The 20,818-nt window shown below is 36.5% G+C and overlaps 1 protein-coding gene across 7 annotated transcripts in view; it reads right to left on the bottom strand.

The window, feature by feature from the left end:
• LOC110676690 (solute carrier family 41 member 1) overlaps window positions 1-20,818 on the bottom strand; it is a 221,527-nt gene that overhangs the window by 22,395 nt on the left and 178,314 nt on the right. For 2 of the 7 annotated variants that reach the window (XM_021845546.1, XM_021845551.1), the window contains exon 2: window positions 10,314-11,399. The exons of 2 other annotated variants lie outside the window; for them this stretch is intronic. In XM_021845546.1, the coding sequence (XP_021701238.1) occupies window positions 10,314-10,644 (331 nt within the window). In that variant the 5' untranslated portion in view covers window positions 10,645-11,399. Of the gene's footprint in view, window positions 1-10,313; window positions 11,728-20,818 lie in introns of those variants that run through there. 3 more of the 7 variants (XM_021845555.1, XM_021845537.1, XM_021845556.1) reach the window with 3 other exon arrangements.

The raw sequence follows: 20,818 nt of genomic DNA on the forward strand, positions 1-20,818 counted from the left end.
TAAAAACTGTGGAAGTGCTCTTAACAACAATAACCTGAGAAGTATGATCTGTTCCAGCGGGGACGCAATGCCAAAAAAAATGTTGATACAATTTTTTTCTGTTGAAAAGTTAAAGACTTCTCAATAACAAAAAAAAAACTTTTTCTATATGTTGGTTTAGCTGGGAAAACAAGAAAAAAAATGTGTTGACATGACGATAGCTTGAAAATGTGAATAAAAATCGTATTATTCTTCGGTGGATCTGTTTGCTAACGATATGACTGGTTCATATGTTAATAACCGTTAATAACAGATTTTTAAAAGAACTCTCAAATTAACTATCTCTAAATTATAGCCTTAATTAGTCAAAACATCTAAAAATGATCATATAATGCATTTAGTTATTCTCCTTAATCTAGGCTTGAAAGTCAGCGTCATAATCAGGAATCGTACTTTAGTAATACACCCGATTCTGTTTTTGCACGGATTTTTTTTACACGGCCATGCAAAAAAAGTTTCCATACATTTTTTTCCGCCAAAACCTTATTTTTGCATGAAACTTCGAGAACTGGTATTACTTTTTTTGTACGGTTTTTGAAATTTTGAACTGAAAACTTTTTTTGCACGGTACGCATCCCCCGTGCAAAAACATAATCGGGTGTATACCGTTTCAGATACGATATATCTTCTACGGTGGACATATTACTTGTAAATGGATTTGCAGCAATTAAGCATTCGTAACTTCCAATCAGAATGTTTCCCAAAAAGCCTGACAAATCCCAAAACAGAAGTATTTGGGGGATTTGGGAGGAGTTATGCCGGGAAATTCAACCGTGTGGTAAATTTAGAATTTGTTTTCAAAAGACTTTTCTCCTTATTTTTATTGCTAAACTCTTTTGACGTTTGTTTTATATGAAAAATGTTTATAAATATACACCTACAAAATTTTACAGACCTCAAAACATGCGTCTCAATCGGCTCTCAAGATGAAGGAAAGACAACTTTGCTGAGGAATCTAAAAAAACACACAAAAACCTATTTTTGAAGGGCCACCCTACATCAATAGCGAAAAATGCTCTAAAACGGTCAATTTTTGAGCTAGGAAAAAACTTTTTTTGTCATATCAGCCTAAAATTTTCCGATCTTTAACTTTGTAGAACAAACTATTTCAATATTCCTTAAAATAAAAAAGTTTTGATGGTTATCTTTTTTTACAAAGGGCCACCCTAATTTTCGTTCCGACCAAAAAAATTGTTTTTATAATAGAAACAACTTTGTAGAACATCATTTTTACGTAAAATCACAATTGAAGGCGTGAGTTCCATCTTTCCTCCTAAAACCCCAATCCGTCCCACTGTGCAGTACCCGAGCAAAAGGTAATTGCTGCGGGATGCTGAACTTAGGTGTTCTATAACAGATCATTTCCAATACTCTACTATTTAATTGCGGTATACAAGTGCCCTGCATAAGAGGGAAAACACATTAAAAAATTGTATTTCATACTAATTCTACAAACACCAAACTCATAATTAGACCAGATATTGTAATACCTTGATGAATTTTCGTTTAGAAGTGACGAATTTCAATAATAGTTCATTATCTCAAGAAGATCTCAATAAGTTTCCAATACCTTACTGAGATATTGTTAGTCATAATAATACCAAATTGAGATGCGTATAACACCTAAACTACTGAACCCAACCTAATTATGGTATAATACCAACATATAGTATACTATAGACAGGTGCTAGTTAAGCGTTCCTGCTCGGGAAGGCTTGCAATAAAAGGGAGGGAACAAATAACGGAGCGGCGCGTCTGTTCTTTGATGTTTGGTCCTACTTCCATACAAAGTGGAATATGGGTTGACTTAGTACGGCGTACTTTTGTAGGTTGATCAGAAAAACGGTAGGGAAGAGTGGATTTGCACAAAAATATATCCATCGTAGTCCATCGTGTGTTGAAGCGTTTGGATCGAGGCCAACTCTAAATTTGAAATATGGCAATCTATTGCATCAGTATTTACTTGAAAACCGAAACGGAGTGCTTACAGTGCACATCTGTCACTCACTAATTAGGTGTTTATTTCTTTTGGACTGAATATCAGGCATACGTAGAACGACGCTAGTTATTCTACTCCAACTTAATGCGGAATAATTCCCCTGGATCCATATCTAAACATTTCAAAAATTGATTTTCAAGTTCTGTTAGTATTGGTCACATTTCTCTTCAGGCTCCAATACTGCCTTTGTATCAATATTTTCATTTTGTTTTGAGTTTTTCGAATACATGTGTCACGTCAGACAACAAAATGGCTGACAAAGTCATCTTGCCTTTAAAATATCTACAAATTAAAAAAAAAATAATTCATTTAACACATATTACACTGAGTACCAAATCAGTGGAGGCAAATACCTATAAAAAATTGCTTGTAAATTAGATTGTACCAATCATTTAGCAGATGCTGAAACAGGATAAATCCAGCATCTCCGCTTTTTTCGATAGTCATCGTTCGCCATATGATCCAGTTTAGCACCGGCGAATCACGCGAATCCGCTGATAATCGCGCGTTTGCAAATAGAGATCTATTAGCGGGTACTCCCTGTAATCGTATATCAGACCCATATTTGCTGAATTTCCTATTCATATGGGACACTTATGGGATTATGACTAGTATTCCAGCTGTCTGCTTAAACGATGACTTCTTACACTGATTTTTTTGTGTATCTGCCATAATGGGAAACGTTGTAAGGCCATGTGCAAAAAGTTGCATCCAATCGATAGAATTGAATCTGGTGTTTCGCTAAACGTGATCGCACCGACGATGAAATCTTCTTCTGTTACCCTATCCGGTAGAAATTTATCAAAATGGTCGATTCCATCAAATACACAAAAAAAATGAAGAAAAAAATAACGACACTAAAGGGGCTCCGTAATCTCCAGTTAAGACACCCATCTGGAAAAAAGTGAGTCGTGAGTTCAACTCCCATCATTGATGTACCTATAAGATTTTTTCGTTTCAACTTTATTGGTATTTTTCGGTGACGTAAAAAAAAAGTGGAAACGATTAAGAGAACGGTGATCAAAACCACAGCAAGTTAAGATTTTTTCAGAAAATAGTAGAAATGTTTTTTTTTCTACAATTCAGTGCACCAAAAGTAAAGAGGTGTAAGTAACGTTTTGATCAAATTTGAGATGTGTATTCTGAATTTGTTTACAGTTTCCAAGCTTTCTAGTAGTACCCTTAGGTGATTTGTTTTCGTTAAATAGGAAAAACAATAAAATTCGACAGGGCTTACGATATACATAGTGCGATATTGCTATAATATTCAAATCTCTTTTGCTTACACCCTTTTGCTTCTAATCCTTTCAATTCCAGCTGTTTTGTACCCAACTTGGCTGAGGTGTGCTCAATTTGAATTGGAATGTGATTTAGCAATTTTATGACCACAACTGTTACAGGTAGCCCAATTTGGTCAATATGATTTTAATGCGTAAAAAGGGTTCTGTTGATGAGAACTGAGCTTGAGTCACGGAACTGCTGTCAGCATACCAACTTTCAGGTAATAGTAGTGTCTTTTGTTACCTGCGATAAATTGAAATCAAGGAATCCGTGTGTAGTGTCTATACTAACATCTTGTCCAAATTATTTGGGGGAAGAAATTTACTCGCATTCATTCAGTTCTCTATGTAGATGTTACCGTTTTAACTAATTTGCAGTCATCAAATGCAAATTGCTAATGAAAACTGATTCGAGCCAGTTGGTTTTCCGCCGCTTAGTCATATTTGTATATTTGTCTGCAATCGCATGGTAACTGGGTTGCTCTTTCGGTATTTTTTTTTTTATTATCGAATAAAAAAAAACGTAAACGTGCAGTTATGCAATAACACCAAGCAGATCTCAGTCTGCACAAACTTTTTCGATGCATGTAATTTTCGTTGAACATTGAAATTTAACAACTTATACCATTTTTTGCTCAGAGTATCAGAAAAATCTCCAATAAAATTACTATTACTATCTGCTTTATTTTAAACAAAATGTGTTTTCAATATCTCACTACTACATAGAGTCTACATTCCTTTTCATTGTGATTAGAAATTGAAGTTAGACCAGAGAAAATGAATATGTGTTTAATTGAATACAAATCAAAATTTCAAAGTATTTGTACAGTTCGAAGAGTTTGCATACATGTTCAATTTCTTTTAGATACATATGTTGTTGTCTAAATCATAAACAGTTTGAAAATTTGTAAAAATATTACTAAGTTGCACATGATAGTTTGCACTCATATATTGAAGGTGGAGACATAGCAAAAGGAATCCAATTTTCAAGATGACGATGCATAGATTTGTATTGATTTTAATTGTTTGTGATTTTGCCTCATTTTGCTGCACATCAGTGATATTTTAAAATAAATATTATTAGCACGGAAAATATTCATTCTTTTTCGAATTCAGTATTGAGAATTCTTCCATATGACTAACGAGGAGGGACTCTTCCACAAACTTTTCAATTATTCAAACATGTGCTTTTAGGAGATTCCTCTGAGCATTCTTAGGGCGATTACTTCATGAATTATTTCTGTACTAACAATTTCATTTCTTGGCGTAGAATATCATTCAGTTGTTCATTGACAATTTGTTTAGGATTTTCTGGAATATCTGAGAAATTCTAGGAGTCTCACCAAAATAGTCTTCAAGATCAAGCAAGGATTCTCTCCGAATGAAAGAGATCACCAACAGTTTTTACAACTTTGCCTTTGAGGTTCTTCCTAAAGTTTCTCTTCAGATTGCTTCAACAAATCTCTCAGAAAATCACTCGTATTATTCTAGGATTGCTTGAAAAAATTACAGTAAAAATATCCAAAAGAAAACATCAAATGATGAAAAATCAGACAGGGTTCTTCCAGGTGTTACTTTAAGGGTTCCTCCTAATATTCCACAATATTTCCATAAGCAATTGGAAAGGGCTCAATTGGGAAAATTTTCTCTGCCATTTCTAAGAGATGTTATCTGGAGATCTATCTGAATGTTTCACTGAAAACTCTGATTTATATTAAAATCAATCTCAATCAATCCTCACATTCCTTCGAAACGAAACACGCTCGATAATATTATTTTAAAATTTCTTTAGAATCACCTACCAAATATTGTTTTATTAAACTCAAACATTCATATAAAGTTTCTTCTTTCAACTGTTCGTTCAAAAACTCTTCCGTGAAAATGCTCAAATATTTAGCCAATTTGTTCAGGGATTTTTTCTGATCATTTTATTGTTTCCTCTGGGATGTCTTTCTAGGATTGTTCCAAGGAATTCACCTTATTTTTTTTAATTTTCTCTACAAATTACGCTACCAATCGCTTTTACAGTCTATACACAGTCTGGTGGATAGAACTATCGGAGCTAATCGGATCGGAGCCAATCGAACATGACAGGTAGAGAGTATTTGAATCGGTGGGCAGTATTGTGACCGTAGAAAAATTTTAATCAACAAAATATAAGAAATTCGCATTACAAGACTAATTTTAAAAACTTTATGGGTATTAAAACAAAGCGCAGTTCAAAAAATAAAAAAATAAAAAAAAATAGAGCGAGATTTGTTCTTAATGAAATTTATTGGTTGAACGAAAAAAAAAAAAAATGTTTTGTCATTGATCAAACAAGAAAGTAATTTGAAAGCTTGAACTTTTTGTTCAGTTGCCAGCAATATAAGTGAGATTAGCACGTAGCCAGTTCTTGACTGTAATCACTCCATATCCATATTCAATTTATATCAGTTTTGTAGAGCAACGAAAACAAAAAAGTTTTAGAAGAGAGATATGTAAATACATTTTTTGAGTAATTTCAACTAAAATTAAATATAAGGAAAACAAATACTAAATTCATGTTAAAAAATTCAAATGTTCACCGTAGAATTTCTGAAACTGTTTGACAAAATTCTTGACGATATACCTTACAGGAAAACTTGAGTGGTTTTGAAAAAAAAAAATGCTCCAAAAATTGTTGTTCTTTCGTCTTGAATGATGGACAATTATTGGCGTTAAAACAGATGGAATTTTTACAAAAGATATTTGTATCTTACATCTTAGAAAATGTTTTGCATGAAGTTTCATGATACTATTGTGAACAGATTAACAGTTCGATGTAAAAACCATGTTTTTTCCTAATTGCAGAAATTCCGCACAAACTTTTTGGAAGGACTATTTTAAATTATTGTGGTAGAACTGTAGTTGTTTAACGCGAAATTTTGAACTGGATTCAAGTCTTGGAGGATTTTTTTGCATTACTTTGAAAATTTGTTGAGGAATTCCTGATAGACTTTCAGAAATCAGGAACCATACGTATATATTTCAAAGCTCCTAAAATTTACCAATATTCTTCACTCTTTAAAATGTTGCTATTTGGAGTATGAAAAGATTTGTGCACGAAGGTTTCCATGAAAGCGTCAGGCGAAGGAAGGGGAAACAACAATTTATTACAACAATTGTATTACGAGAGGTATTTGTAATTTAATTTTTGAGAAAACTGTTTGAAGAAATTCATAGTGAATATCGAAATATCTTAGTATGAGATTTGATAGTGTCAATGATTATTTAGAAGAATTGCGAGGAAAAACTATGATCTTTTGAAAGGTTATTTTTTTAGTTGAAATGTTCTGAATTTCCGGAATTAATTTGTGGGTAAAGAGTTGTTGGAACCCTCCCCCCCTATTTCTACGCCAATGAGAGTACCGGGTACCCCCGTTGGTTTAACCGCATTTAATCTGAGCACTTTTTATTTGTACCCCGCTATTTTGCACATCGTTCAGATAAAAAATGGTTCAAACGTCATTAATTTCATGAAATGGAGTAAAGTGAAATGGAACGCTGTGGAACGGAACATAGAATCAAAACAAAACAGCCAAAGGGGTAGGCAGAAGTACGATTTTCTGTTCATCGTAGGGTGACTATAAGTTCAAATTAAAAATTAACCCCGATGCTTTGCATGAGGTACCGTTCAAATAAGCGGGGGTGCACGGTATTCTCGCAGACAGGCTTTCAAGTTATACACAGCGGTTTGTGTAAAAAACATGGCCGCCACAAATCACCAAGTGGTAATAAACTAACAGATGGCGTTAGTGGCATATAACCAGGTCCAGGTCACCCTGACTAAACTTCTTTGTCAGCATGACAAAGAACCTCACACAGTTGGCGCTCTCAACGCCAAAAATACTTCACTTTTGTTTGCGGTGGGTGAGTGACGAATTCTAAAGAAACTAATTTCTTATATGAAACCTTATGGAAATTTATCGCAAATTTTATTACATATTGACAACGATTAAAGCTAATAAAAAGGAATTGAGTTATCGTTATTCATGCAACCAAACCGATGTGAAAGTACCACAATTAGGGTGTCGATTTTAGAGTGATTGTTTTGATATTTTTGTACGTTGGGTGGTGGGCTGAGTGGTAAGCGAGCAGTCAAAGCCACGTGGTTACACGAATTGTCACTAAACTGTAGCAATTTGTTCCCTAGGTGGCACCACGGTAGAATTTACACAAGAAGTTTGAATAAATTTGTTCCTGCTTCAACGTCTGTCTGCGGTATTATGTTTGTTTGTCAGTGGTTCCGTTGCTTGTATTTGACGGCGCAATATCCATTGCAACCTGCGCATAAATGAAATACAGCTATCCACTGTTGATCACGCTTCCGCGGTATGAAGTTCCGTGAAATTATTTTATAACCCATATCTCGGAATCTAATCTGAACTGTTTTTGTTTTGACAAAATTGTAATCTTGCCACTGCTTCGTAAAGTTTGCAACCACAAGTTTATGATGATCATTCAAAGGATCAAACAATATTTGGAAGATACAGCCCGCATAAATGTGGCATGTACTTTTAGAGGATCAAATAGTTTATCGTTCATAACATCAAGGTTATTAGACTGGCCCAAAAACCTGAATTAGGCTACAGACGATTTAAGCTATAACCAATCGAGCTGAAAATTTTAAAAATTGTTATGGCGAATATAGAAGGCAGCTACACCATGACATTTCAAGAGAACTGGATGTACCATCATGCTAGAAATTTCATCGATTAGTCATTCACTGATAGTGACTAATCGATCAAATTCTCAGCGTGAAGTGGTTTTTGATTCATAGCATTTGTGCTATTGAAAATTTGAGGACTGCTTTCGATTTATCATCACCTTCAAGACCCCAGAAATTGGAAAGGTCTGTAAGAATTCGTGTTTTTCATGTCTAGCAGCAATAATGATGGAAATTCTGGAAATTTAAAACAAGGAAGTTAAGGAATTTGGGGCCTTCCTTATCCGTGTGGTTAGAGTCGGTCCAGGATCTTTTCATAATGGAAATTTCCTTGACTTCCCTATGCACAGAGTATACTCGTGCCTGCCACACGATATACCAATGCGAAAATGGCAACTTTTGCAAAGAAAGCTCTCAGTTAATAACTGTGGAGGTGCTCATAAGAACACTAAGCTTAGAAGCAGGTTCAGTCCCAGTGAGGACGTTAATGCCAAGAAGAAGAAGAAGAAGTTAAGGAATTCTGAAAAATTTTAACAAGGAAGGTAAGAAATTGTGTAAACAAGAAATCTAAGAAATTTGAAAAATATGAAACAAGGAAGCTAACCACAACATTTGCGAAGAAAACGCCTCCATATTGTGATGGCAAGAATGCGAGCTATTGCCTTGTTGCGAATCAAGGCTTGTGGTGCTATCTTTCAGTCAAGTGTCATTCTTCGTCCCCTTTATTATCAATTAGACAAACAATGTGTTGTCCGCGGAGCTGATTGAGTGGTTTGGTACTGTTCTGATACCAGCAGCAGCAGCAGTGGCGCATCCATGTCGTAGATGGTCATGGTATGTGAGTTTGATAAGCGGTCTAATCACAAGAATCACTACTTGTCGGGGCTTTGTCAGGTTTAGATTGGCGGATAGTTTGAACTATGACGAATTGGGTTACCTGGCTTTGGTAGTGCCCTAGGGGTGGACAGTCATTTAAAGTATTAAAACGTTCAATTATGTCCTAGTAAGGAACATAAGGGCAATTACCCAATTTGCAAATTCAGGCATGCACTTTGGTAGTCATTCACACGTAACAACGATTGCGTGACCAGCTCACAACAGTAACACATTGTTTGTCTTCCATTGTCAAATTAAGGGGTATGATAATCTGGCAAGTCACAATCTGACCCACACGTTGGGCACACTCAATGTGACATCTCTTTGTTACGGTCGTTTTACTCGGCAAAAATGTAATTATCTTGGCGGGACGGAAAGTTACCGACCGCGAACAAGTAGTCGGCGCGTCACCGGGTGTCATACGAGTTGTCAAATTGCTCGCTCATCATCCATCCCGATGCCGATCTTGATTTGCATGCTCAGTAGGGTGTAGCAAAATTTCGCTTGGGGGCTAAACCTCCAAATGATTGCTAAAGCTGTTACAAACAAAGTTTGACATGGAGGAAACTCTGAAAAATTATGTTCAAAGGTTGCCCCGTTGGGATTTTTAAAAATAAGTTTGTGTTTTTGCTAGATGAAGTAAAATATTTCTAGTACTATAAAATTTCGTTATACTCACTTTTTCATACTTTTGGCCCTACTAGTCTTAACTACCAAGAAAATTTTTGTATTGTTTATGTTTCACAAACAATATTTTTAAATAATTAAAAATTATGACTTTTTCAACAAAAAAAAAATGCACAAAGGTCACCTCCACACTTTTTTCATAGTTATGAACACTATGGAATTAATAGCTTCTATCGTAGCATGGAGGATTGAGTAAAATTCACAGCTTTGTGTTTTTTTTTCGGTATGTGGATTGTTTCTGAGGAACTGTTTTTTTAGTTTTGACATTTGCTTCAATTTTACGTAATTTCTCAGACTCCATACCAACGTTTGCTTGTTACTTGGAGCTTGAGTCCCCAAGTTTCCCTTCAAAGTGAAATTTCGAGACACCCTAATGCGCAGGTTGGTTCAGTTGGTTACGGTGACCGTTGTTGCGAATCTTTCACACACTCCGGGATGCTCCTCTCACACGGGCGCCGTAATATGCGGTGATTAGTTTTATCATAATCAATCGCCGCACATTACCTTTACCTGTCCATGTACCAGGAAGCGGGCCGATGTATCAAGAACTACTAGCTAGCAGCCGTTTTGTGTGATAAGTGTAACTTGTAGGTGTTCGTGTTTGTTATGCTACTGATATGAGATGCGATATTCTACTAGCGGTTTAACGACAGCAAGGACACATTGAAAGCTAAGTAGATTTACATGTTTTTACAGGCAAAATAAAGGTAAACAAGATAAATAAAGAAATCTGTGCAAAACATACCAAACTCACCGTGGTGGTTTCCGTAGATGGTAAACGGTCTATAACTATCATCATCGGTTCGATAGTACTCTGGTACTCCTCGGACATCAATCCTTAGGTCGTCAGACTTAAAACTGTTAGCACCGATTGAATTGTTGTTGTTATTATTATTGTTGTTGTTGACGCTAATATTAGAGTTGATGTTGCTATTGTTACTGATGCTACCGTTTCGATGTACGATGCTCTCATCTTGGGCACCATTGAGATCTATACTGTAGAGAAGATCCGTCGGATCAACCACCAATGGCGGTGGCTGTTCCTGGTCGTCCACTGGCTTCAGCTTCTGATTCATTGCTAACCTGTTTGCCGTCCCCGTTAGTTGCTACTATTTCTACTATGCTGGCACTAGCTATAGAGATCTGGACCGCTTTGGTCTTACTTTTTCACGAATTGCGATGCAATTGATGTCCTCTGGACTTGATCGAAGAGATTGGCGCGAACTGGTGTAATTTGGCGTTGGTGATATTTGACTCAATACGATGGCTTGGTTTGGCTTTTGGAAGGAGAGATCGATCAGCTAATGAAAGTGAATGCTTCCACTAGCTGGATTCCTCTAGGGCACTTGGGCTGCTACTTCTTCGACGTTTCTCATCTGAGGCGCGTTTACGCGTTTTCTACTTCTGGGCTAACAACTTGCTCCAGCGTGTCGGCTGCCACCAATAGTCGGCCGTTCAGATAATTGAAATCGCGTTCGTATTCCGAGGTTCCAAGCAGTGCTTCGTTCACCTTCAGTAGATACGGGAATGCGATCCTTACGCCAGCAACTACTTCCATTCCAAAATGGAACTTTCGGGACCAAGATGTACTGACGAGTAGACAGATCCGCTCCAAAAGGGTTCAAAGGGTGACACAAAAACAAGTCAACAAAGGTTTGGATTGTCGAGGGCTCACAAATCCCTGCTTAGATAACACTGTATTCTTCAACTTCTTCTGCCGCCGTTGGATGCTTTCCTAATCTTCGGAAACTGATTTTGGACTGGTGCTTTGGAACGTGAAACTTGTTTGATTTATAGCTCCCTGCTGCCGATGTCTGACATTTGTGATAAGCTGTGAATCAAAATTTTCGATAAGTTCGTCGTATTTCTTCGAGTAGTACGATACACAGAGTTCGGCTAATCGATTAGTGCTAGTGCATTTCACGGAACAGTTCTTCGGTGTTTATCGGTGTCCTTTCTCACTTGATTATTTCATTAACCCACTCACTGTTTCTTCTTCTAATTAGTTACAGGTACACTAGCAAACACTTTCTTATGTATCCCAACACCCCATTTTCAGTGTTTCCGTTGGCCCAACAAAACCCCCTATTTATGAATGCTTAGGATGTACCGCGAACCGATCGCGACTGAATTCTCACCCCTACTGAAAGACTCCCTACCGGGATGGAAATTATTTAAACGTCTTAATTTCCGTTCCGCAGTCGCGCGCGCTTGCCAAACTCCTGGATTTCTAATTCAAGAGCAACGCTCTCTTTCTGGCTTAACGTGTTTCATTTCTGAGGAATCTCCCTTGATTCTCACTCTCGCGCGCAAGTGTCCCATAAGGTTCCCTCGAGCTCTCAATTCTCTGTTTTTATTTTCCACCTTACCCAACAGATGGATAAGGTTCTCCATTCCGTAGCAGTCCATAGAAATGTCAACCCCCGCATTACCGCCAACTGCTACCTCTAAAGCTGAGTGTTCAACAGGTGGTTATCAACGGTAACTCACTCTCTTAGTGTTATCGCGTGGGTGGACAAACTCTCTCCCTCGCTCCCGCTCAAATGCATCACGACACACGAAAGGATCGATTCCACCCAAGAGTACCACCTCCCACTTTGCTGGAATCATTAGCCATCATCAATGGGATTTCGCGGTGTCGTGGTCGAGAAGGAGGACTCCGCGTGTCGCCGTTGTCGTCTTACAAGTCATTGTCGGGTGTGAAGCGGCTGCTTCAGAAGCTGCGAATCGTAGCTGTTGCGAGCCCGGTACTTTCCCACCGGCGAGCCGTCGTTCGACGGTCATATAGTTTGCTTATTCAATGGAGAACTGGAATTTTGAATTGACAAGCCATGCAACAACATGCGTGAAGGCGATGCGGAGCTGTTTGAGTGGTGGAAAATTTTTGCGAATTTGTTTTCGGTTACGGGGTAAATTGTTTGTGGGTTTCATGTGTTCTGTTTGTGCTTGTTTGAGGTCGATGGATTCATATAAAATATATATATAAAAGAATAAGGTTACTATAATTTGGAAAAATATATACAATATTTGACATCATTGTCAATACTCAGTAATTTAATTAGAAGATATGAAGTAGATATCGTTCAAGTGTATGTAATTAAGGAATTACGGCACTCCTCGAAATCACGATGCCGAGAAAAATTTTCCATTAGTAAATTAACTTGGTCTGGTAATTTCAAAACAAACAAAGGTGAACGATTTATTTTGAAGGGAATAAGTCAAATGTGTATAAGTACCAGTTTAAATTATACTCGGGTCTTTTTTCATGTGAGCAAAAATAATTTCAAATTTAACATCTATTGAAAATGCCATGATCTAGTGCTAAACAAAACCAATCACCCTAGTATTACCATAAGCATTTCTCTCGCGATTAGGATACAAATATAAAATTTTGTTCAGCGTTATTTTGATATTTTGTTTTTTTGTTTTTTAGGAACTTCAGATTTTTACATTTGTTGTTGATTATTCTTTCACATCAGCTGATTATATACGCAAAGATACCGTTGAGGCGAAGTGATCGTGTAAAAATGTCGTATCTCTTATTACCTGAATTAGGAATTTACCTAAGAGGTAGATATTTGTTTCGCCGAACCCAATTTACTCTTACTCTTCTTCTGATTATTTCTGAGACCAACTTAAACTCATCGGCGTCAAATATGCTCAACATCGGCTGAGTCTAGGATCGAAGTAATCCATTTCGAACCCTTATCACCACGGTTTACTTCCCTTCCAAAGGAGAAGGTGATCAACCATTTTATGATTCTGAAAACCCCAACGGCATCAACGGGAATTCCTACCCGACCGAATGCGGTGAGCGGCAACCGTGCTTAGCATTGCACCATTAGCGCTACTCAAATTTGTCTTCACTTTAGTAGGTAGCGCGTTTGAGGCCTTCCATAGCCTTGTGGAAAAGTCCACGGCTGCAAAGCAAAGCCATGCTGACGATGTTTGGGTTTAATTCGTGATCGGTCCAGTATCTTTTTGTAATGTAAATTTTCTTGACTTCCCTTGGCATACAGTATCATCGTACTTGTCACATGATATACCTATCAGTTAATAACAGTGGAAATGCTCTTAGAAAACAATGCTTAGAGACTGAGGTTTCGTTCCAGTAGGGACGTAAAAGGTCAAAACGTGTTCTTTGTTTTTGAAAAACACATTTGAGTAATATTAATTAAGTGAGGAAACACCCGAAATATAAATATACGGAGAGTCTAACTCTTTTCAGGGCCTTCCTTAGCCGAGTTGTTAAGGAATGCTGAAGGTGTCTGGGTTCGATTCCCGATCAGTCCAGGATCTTTTCGTAATGGAAATTTCCTTGACTTCCCTGGGCATATAGTATCATCGTACATGTCACACGATTTACGAATGCGAAAATGGCAACTTTGGCAAAGAAAGCTTTCAGTTAACCCGTATAGGCCTGAGTGAAAGAAAAATTACTAAATCTCTCACCGCTCAGCGAGTATTTAATCGATTTAAATTTATTTTTTGTCAGTATACTGGCACACATATCTAGTTTCTAAAAGTGGCCAATGGATTTCGGGAATGTTCATGTGTCCGGAGTTATTCAGGTGGGTTACTGGGTCAGGTCGGCTGAAAAGGGTGCTGTGCTTCTGTGCCCCTGAAGGTAGGCAAATTTCAAATAACAGATAATTTCCTGAATCGGCTATAATGTGGCCACTATATCAAGGAATTTAAAGAAAAACGCATCAGCGTAAACATTTCGAGAAACGATTGAATTGGATAACCTTGTGTCCTGCATTTGTTTGACCCTTGAAATGACCATTTTGGGTCCCCTGGATGCCTTAAATTTATGACAAAGGGGCCAATTTGTATCTTAACATATATGTCAAGCCCATTGGAACGTATTTCAGTAAATTATTATGTTTGATCTCTACTGTTAGAGAATATAAAGGGTTTAGCATCCAACAAATCTATAGCCGGTTCATTAGGGCATTAAGTCCGGGTGACCACATCCAGTACATTCTAAACGGTGCTTACCTCTTCATTTAGAATGTTGAATATCAGATCTTAATGATTTATGCAAATTAAAATGATTGCCATTGCAAATAAATAAAGACAACTTGGCGTGTCCCGAAAAATAGCCCATTTAACTCACCAGAATATCTCCGACCACAGGAATAGTCCCGAGATCCCTTCCCAGTAAACACATGATTGTATTTGATAGGGTACAAGAGTACAAATGTGGAGGCGATATACGTACATTTTGCATGCAGTCTAATGGCACATGTACGTACACACTCAATCTGTTCGGTAAAAATAACTGGGTTTTGGAACTACCGAAAAAGTCAGTAAACTAACAAAAAATGTCAGAAATCGAAAAACAGAGATTTTTTACTGAAATTTTGCAGAGAGCTTTCTTTTTATATCATATATCGATTAAAAATAAAACATGGTGAAATTTGCTTTTCAATTACGCGTGGCGACAGTTATCATTTTACTGACTTTTTCGGTAGTTCCAAAACCCAGTAAAATTTTACCGACCCCAGTAATTTAATCTAAGTGTGTATATCGCCTCCACATTTGTACTCTTATCTCATTATCCTATACGAGTTTGTGTTTACTGGGTTGGCCACTTTTAGGAACTAGATATGTGGGCCAGTATACTGACAAAAAACATATTTGAATCCGTTTAGTATTCACTGAGCGGTGAGGGTGTTAGTATTTTTGCTTTCACTCAGGCCTATACGGGTTAATAACAGTGGAAGTGGCCATTGAACACTAAGCTGAAAAACAGGCTCTGTCATAGTGAGGACGCCAAGAAGAATAAGAAGAAGAACTCTTTGGAAGCGAACCCCGAGAAACAAGAATTTTGCAGTAGGGACAATGAAAAATTGCGAAATTCAGAAAATCTCGCGAAATTAGTTAAATTTGGAGAATTTATATGATAATTGCAGTAAATTTCTAATTTTTGCTTATGAAAATGGTTTATTCATTTTTGAGTCGAGGGTAGACCTGTGCGCCGAAATAATTTCAATCGACGGCGGCGTCGGGGTGTTTTCGAACCGGTGGCGGCGGCGTCATCGGCGTGGGGATAATTGAACAGAAAAATGTTCAAAAATATAAATGATGAAATTTTGTACATACATATGGTTAAAACAAAGAAAATTTTGATCAATCACATTGCTCATATCTTTCTTACAATCATTGTGGTCAATCTATCGGCCGCATCGTTTTTATACCACAATAAAAAAAATTACGATAGCTTTTTTGTTTTTCAATTTTTATATAAGTCTTAAAATTTTATCAAAAGCAAAATGACGATCAAAAATGTTTATATGACCAAAATGAACACATATGCTAAAAATAGAAGAGGTCTTGAAATTAAATATGATGCACAGACAAACAGACGTAACACTTAAATCAAATCTCGATCAAAATCATAGTCACGAGGACATGTACTCCAAATGGTAAAATCGGTGTATTTGGCGGTATTGTGTAAACGTCAAACACGAACAAAAAGGATCGAGCGCTACTGATGGCGGATTGTCCACCTACCATATTTTTGAATCGACCGTTAAAAAGGTGGTCGATGGACAATGATGAGAGTGTGACGTCTGTTTGTCTGTGTTTGATGTAAGAGTACCGGAAGCAAGAACATATGAATCGATTTAAATATTTTTGTTGTGAAAAAGTTGAAGCTGCTGATGGAGGAGTTAAAATAGAGTTTTGTATAATTTCAATCCATTTGTTAACAACTCAATTGTGGCTCACAGCTGTTGATACTTTAAACATTGGTAAAACTATCATATCCACGTTTGTACTAAGGCATTTTACCAAACCTTATTACTCGAGCTTTTATGAACAATGTTTTGTAGAATTTTACTGAGGTTTTTTAAGTAATTTTTTTTTGCGTTTTCTTTAATTCATAATTATTAAATCGATCATAGTGCCCCATAAGTATAAATCACAGCTTCGAGGACAATCAAAATTTTTTTTTCTTTGAACAGAAAAAAATATATAAAATACTACTAAAATTGATTGCGAAGCCTTATACATCACAAGCTCAAGTAAGTTAAAAGTATAAACGTTATTAGAAAATATATAATGAGTACCTATTTATGTATCTCAATTTTTTTTTCACGGGACTCCTAGAAAAATCCTAAAAGAAAATTATGAAGCAAATCCTTAAAGAATACTTGAAGAAGATGCTGGTGAAATACCTGTGATGTGTGATAGTTTTCATGGAAGGAACTTAGGGAGATTTTGTGAAAAATCAACGAAGAACACTAGAAAATATCTGGGAAGACTCCTGGAGTTTACTCTGGAAGAATATCTGCCAAATTTGTTTTAGGAACTCTTGCATGGACTTGGATTGACTCTTGGAGAAATTTCTTGGGATAATTCTAGATACAAACTTCTTCAAGAATCTCAGAAGAATTCAGAAGAGAAATTCTGGAGAAAATCTTCTCAGGAACCCGTGAATAGAATCTTGTCTAAGAGTTAGAGGTTAGTCCCAAATTGTTGACTTTGGTAACGGACGGGAAGGAGGCAACCCTCATACAATGGTCTAGGACTGTACCACCTACGAATTTGTGCGAAATGCTTAATGCTAATTCTAATGCTAATCACTGACGACATATCTGAAGGAATCTGAAGATGAATTCTTGAAATGATTTCTAGATGAACCTCTAGAGGCATGTATAGAATAATATATGGTGCACTTCTCGGAGTGGTTCTTGGTAAATTGCAGACAGATAAGATATTGCTGAAAAACCCCTAGAGAGTTTTTGGAAAAACTTATTCACGTTTTTTTTCCTTTTTAAGGACTGCATGGGTATATTCCAGGAATAATTTTTAGACTGTTTCGCATGGAATTGTCGCAAGAATTCACGAAAGAATAGCAATGTTAATTCTTGAATTAAAATCCCAAAAAATAAATATGCATTGATCCCGGAAAAAACTGAAGCAATTGTATAAGGAATTCCTTGAACAATTCGCAGTGGAATGCTTAAAAATCAAGAAACGCTCTGAGGAATTCTTCAAAATATTTTTAAAGCGATTCATGAAGAAACTCTTGAAGGAATCGATACGAATCATATCGGAACAAAGATTTCTTGGGAAAAGTTCCTCGGAGGAGTTAACAGAAGAAAGTCTGGTATAGCTTCCGCAGAAATTCCTTTACAACCTAAATTTGTTTTCGAACAAACACTTAAGGAAATCTTTGGAAAACCGCCCGAAAAAGAACCTTACGAAATTTCCCGAGAAATCTTAGGAGAACTCTTTGGCAGGAAGTCTTGGTGGAATTCCAGGAAACATTTCCAAATAAATCCTCATGTAAAAATATCCATTCCTGAAGAAACTCCAGAAGGTATACTTATAAGAATCTCTGAAATGATTATCGGCGTGACGTTAAAAGAGTCAGTGGTGGCGGCGTGGCGCGGCGGCGCACAGGTCTAGTCGAGGCATTTTTTAACTGTAAAAATGCATTTCAATGTAGAATATGATCAATACTATGAGACCGCAAAACTTTGGTATTATCGCCTTGGTCACCCGCAAAATTTCATGAATTTTTCCGCGAATTCCCATTGTTCCTAACTATTAGGCACTCTAGTTCTCAGCAAGACAATCAAAGTGTACTGAATTTTATTACTCTGAAACACAGATTGTGTTTGAAACAAGAATCAATAATTCAAGATATGCGAGCGTTGACCCGTTGCGGTTCGGGTTAAGAATTTAGTTTCAAAATATATATCATCTTAAACTCAATTTTCAACCGATTTTTCTGAAAATTTTAGGACTTATGCATCTACATATCTTTTTTTAGGGATATGACTGTGATAATTATGTTTTAGGTTATGTTTTTTCATCCGACGTTTCGGACACATTTATTGTGTCTTTCTCAAGGAATTAACTGAAAACGGAACACAGTTAATTCCTTCAGAAAAGCACAATGAATGTGTCCGAAACGTCGGATGAAAACATAAAATCTGTTTTTGAGCATAATAGGCTGAAGGCCATAACCTAGAACATATATTTTTTTTTTAAAGAAAAATACTTCAGAGGTCATTTGCATTTTGAGACTACAGTTATAAAGGGGGTCTTCAGGGTCAAACTGAGACTAAAATCGATCAACTTACTCTTAATCGCTAAAAATTCCAAACAAAAATTATCGCTAGTGTAGTCAATTGTTAAGTATAATGCGATAGGACATGATGCGAATCATGTTGTTGTTGATTCGAATAACCAGAGTCAAGTTCTGAATGTGCTGGATGGAAATGAAACACTAAACCATTAACCCTTTCATCCTAGTGTGAAAGCTCGCTGCATCGTAACTAGGCTGACCATAAGCCAACCAGATAAAAACGGGACAAATAAAAAACGAAAACGGCACATTTTTAAAAGATATAGACTATGCGATTGTGATACTTTTCCTCGAATTCCAATTCCCCGAATGACCCGTTCCCTTGTAAAGCAATGCAGCTCGAAAAAGTGCAATAATAGTCCTTACCCGAGCAGGCGAAAAAAGGTAATAGCAAATTTTAATAAGGACATACAAAAATGATATTAACTTAAAAGATATGAGAGATAAAGTATTCAAACATAATATCTAAAATTTACTCCTGGAATACTATTAGCATATAATATTTAGCTTTTATAAGATCTCATCAATATCAGCGAGCTATTCCTTAGATCTTCCAATATCAAATTTACCTATGGCTCAGATGTTCCAGGAATACAATTTTGATATTATTTTCAGATCTTTTATCCCTTATGGCAATCAATTAAATATCACGATTTATTGGTCAGAACTTTGCTTCTGCTCGGGTAGTGAGATAGTGTAGAATTAGAAAGAGTGATAAGCTACCAAAAGAAGGAGATTTTTGATCATTCTCGACTAAATAAACATAGCCAAAAATACATATTGTTCACCAACTTGAAATGCAAAAGGTTATGACAATGAAGAGTTTTAGAACTTTTCGGAGAACTGAGCTATTCGGGGAAACGGGGTTTTCGGGGAACTAGCATTCTGAGAACTGGCGTTGAGAGAATGACATTCGGGAAACCGCCATTCGAGGGAAAGTAGCAGAACCAGATTATGCAATCCCAAGCTACATGTCTGTATGATTCAATAAAAATCACTTAAGAACCTTGGAGCTCATTCTTTGATTTCCGAGAAGGAGCGTTTTCTAAAAATTTCCTAAAAAAATCGTTACACATTTAAATTTTTCAAATTCAAGCGTAAATGTTTCTAATATTTCATAACTTTATTGAAATATCCACTTTTAAAACAGTTAATCCAATCAATTGCGTATCAGAAGTAAACACATAGTTGTTCTTTTCAATGTTAGGTATTATATGAATAATTATCTTATGAAGATCCGTATTTTGGAAATCCACAAAAAAATGGCATAAATATGAGTAAAGAAACGCAAAAAGTAGAGCAAAGGCATATACGGATCAAGTTTAACTTTGTTTGAGAAACTAATAATTGCTTGGAAAACAGATGAGTAAGCCAATGATCTCTGAAATATTTCCAACATTGTGGCGCAGGTCATGTCTTGAAGGACGTAGTGCCAGCAAAAGTAAAGTAAGTGAAATATTTCTAAAAACTGTTTGTTATGTTGTTATTTTTATTTTTTTACTGGTGTTGAAATTTATGTGGCAATTCTCCATTTCCTAAAAAAACGGGACAATTCGAGCATTTTCCATAAAACGACGGGACAGTCCATCGAAGGGATGAAAACGGTACTGTCCCGTTAAATACGGTACGTATGGTCAGCCTACGTAACTAAGGTAAGCGGGATTGCATTCGCGCTTGGGAGAATTGGCCGACGGTCAGAAAAAGTTGCAAAGAACCGATATTCAGAGTGCACTTTTTGTATGAATCATAAACCTAAGTGTTTTCCCGTATGGCGCCATCCACAAATTACGTAACGCTCTAGGGGGAAGGGGGAGTAGGCTCAAGCGTTATGGCTCATACACAAATTTTGAATTTTCCATACAAGAAGCGTTACGGAGGGTAGGTCTCAGCGCATTATATTTTTATTTAAAAAAAATCATAACTTTTGAACAGCTCAACCTATTTCTAATCTTTTTTATGGAATGAAAACATAAGATTTCAACTTTTCAGAAAAAAATATAAAACTCTGAAAAAACATCCTCAAATTTTCAGCGATGTATGTTCTTTAGTTTTTGAGATATATTATTTTTTGAAATTTCAAAATCAGGTATCCCGCAATCAGACACTTAACATTGAGGGTTTTTTCCTCAATACCTGGTACCTCA

The sequence above is a fragment of the Aedes aegypti genome, chromosome 1 (genome assembly GCF_002204515.2).
Source record: "Aedes aegypti strain LVP_AGWG chromosome 1, AaegL5.0 Primary Assembly, whole genome shotgun sequence".
NCBI classification, from domain to species: domain Eukaryota; kingdom Metazoa; phylum Arthropoda; class Insecta; order Diptera; family Culicidae; genus Aedes; species Aedes aegypti.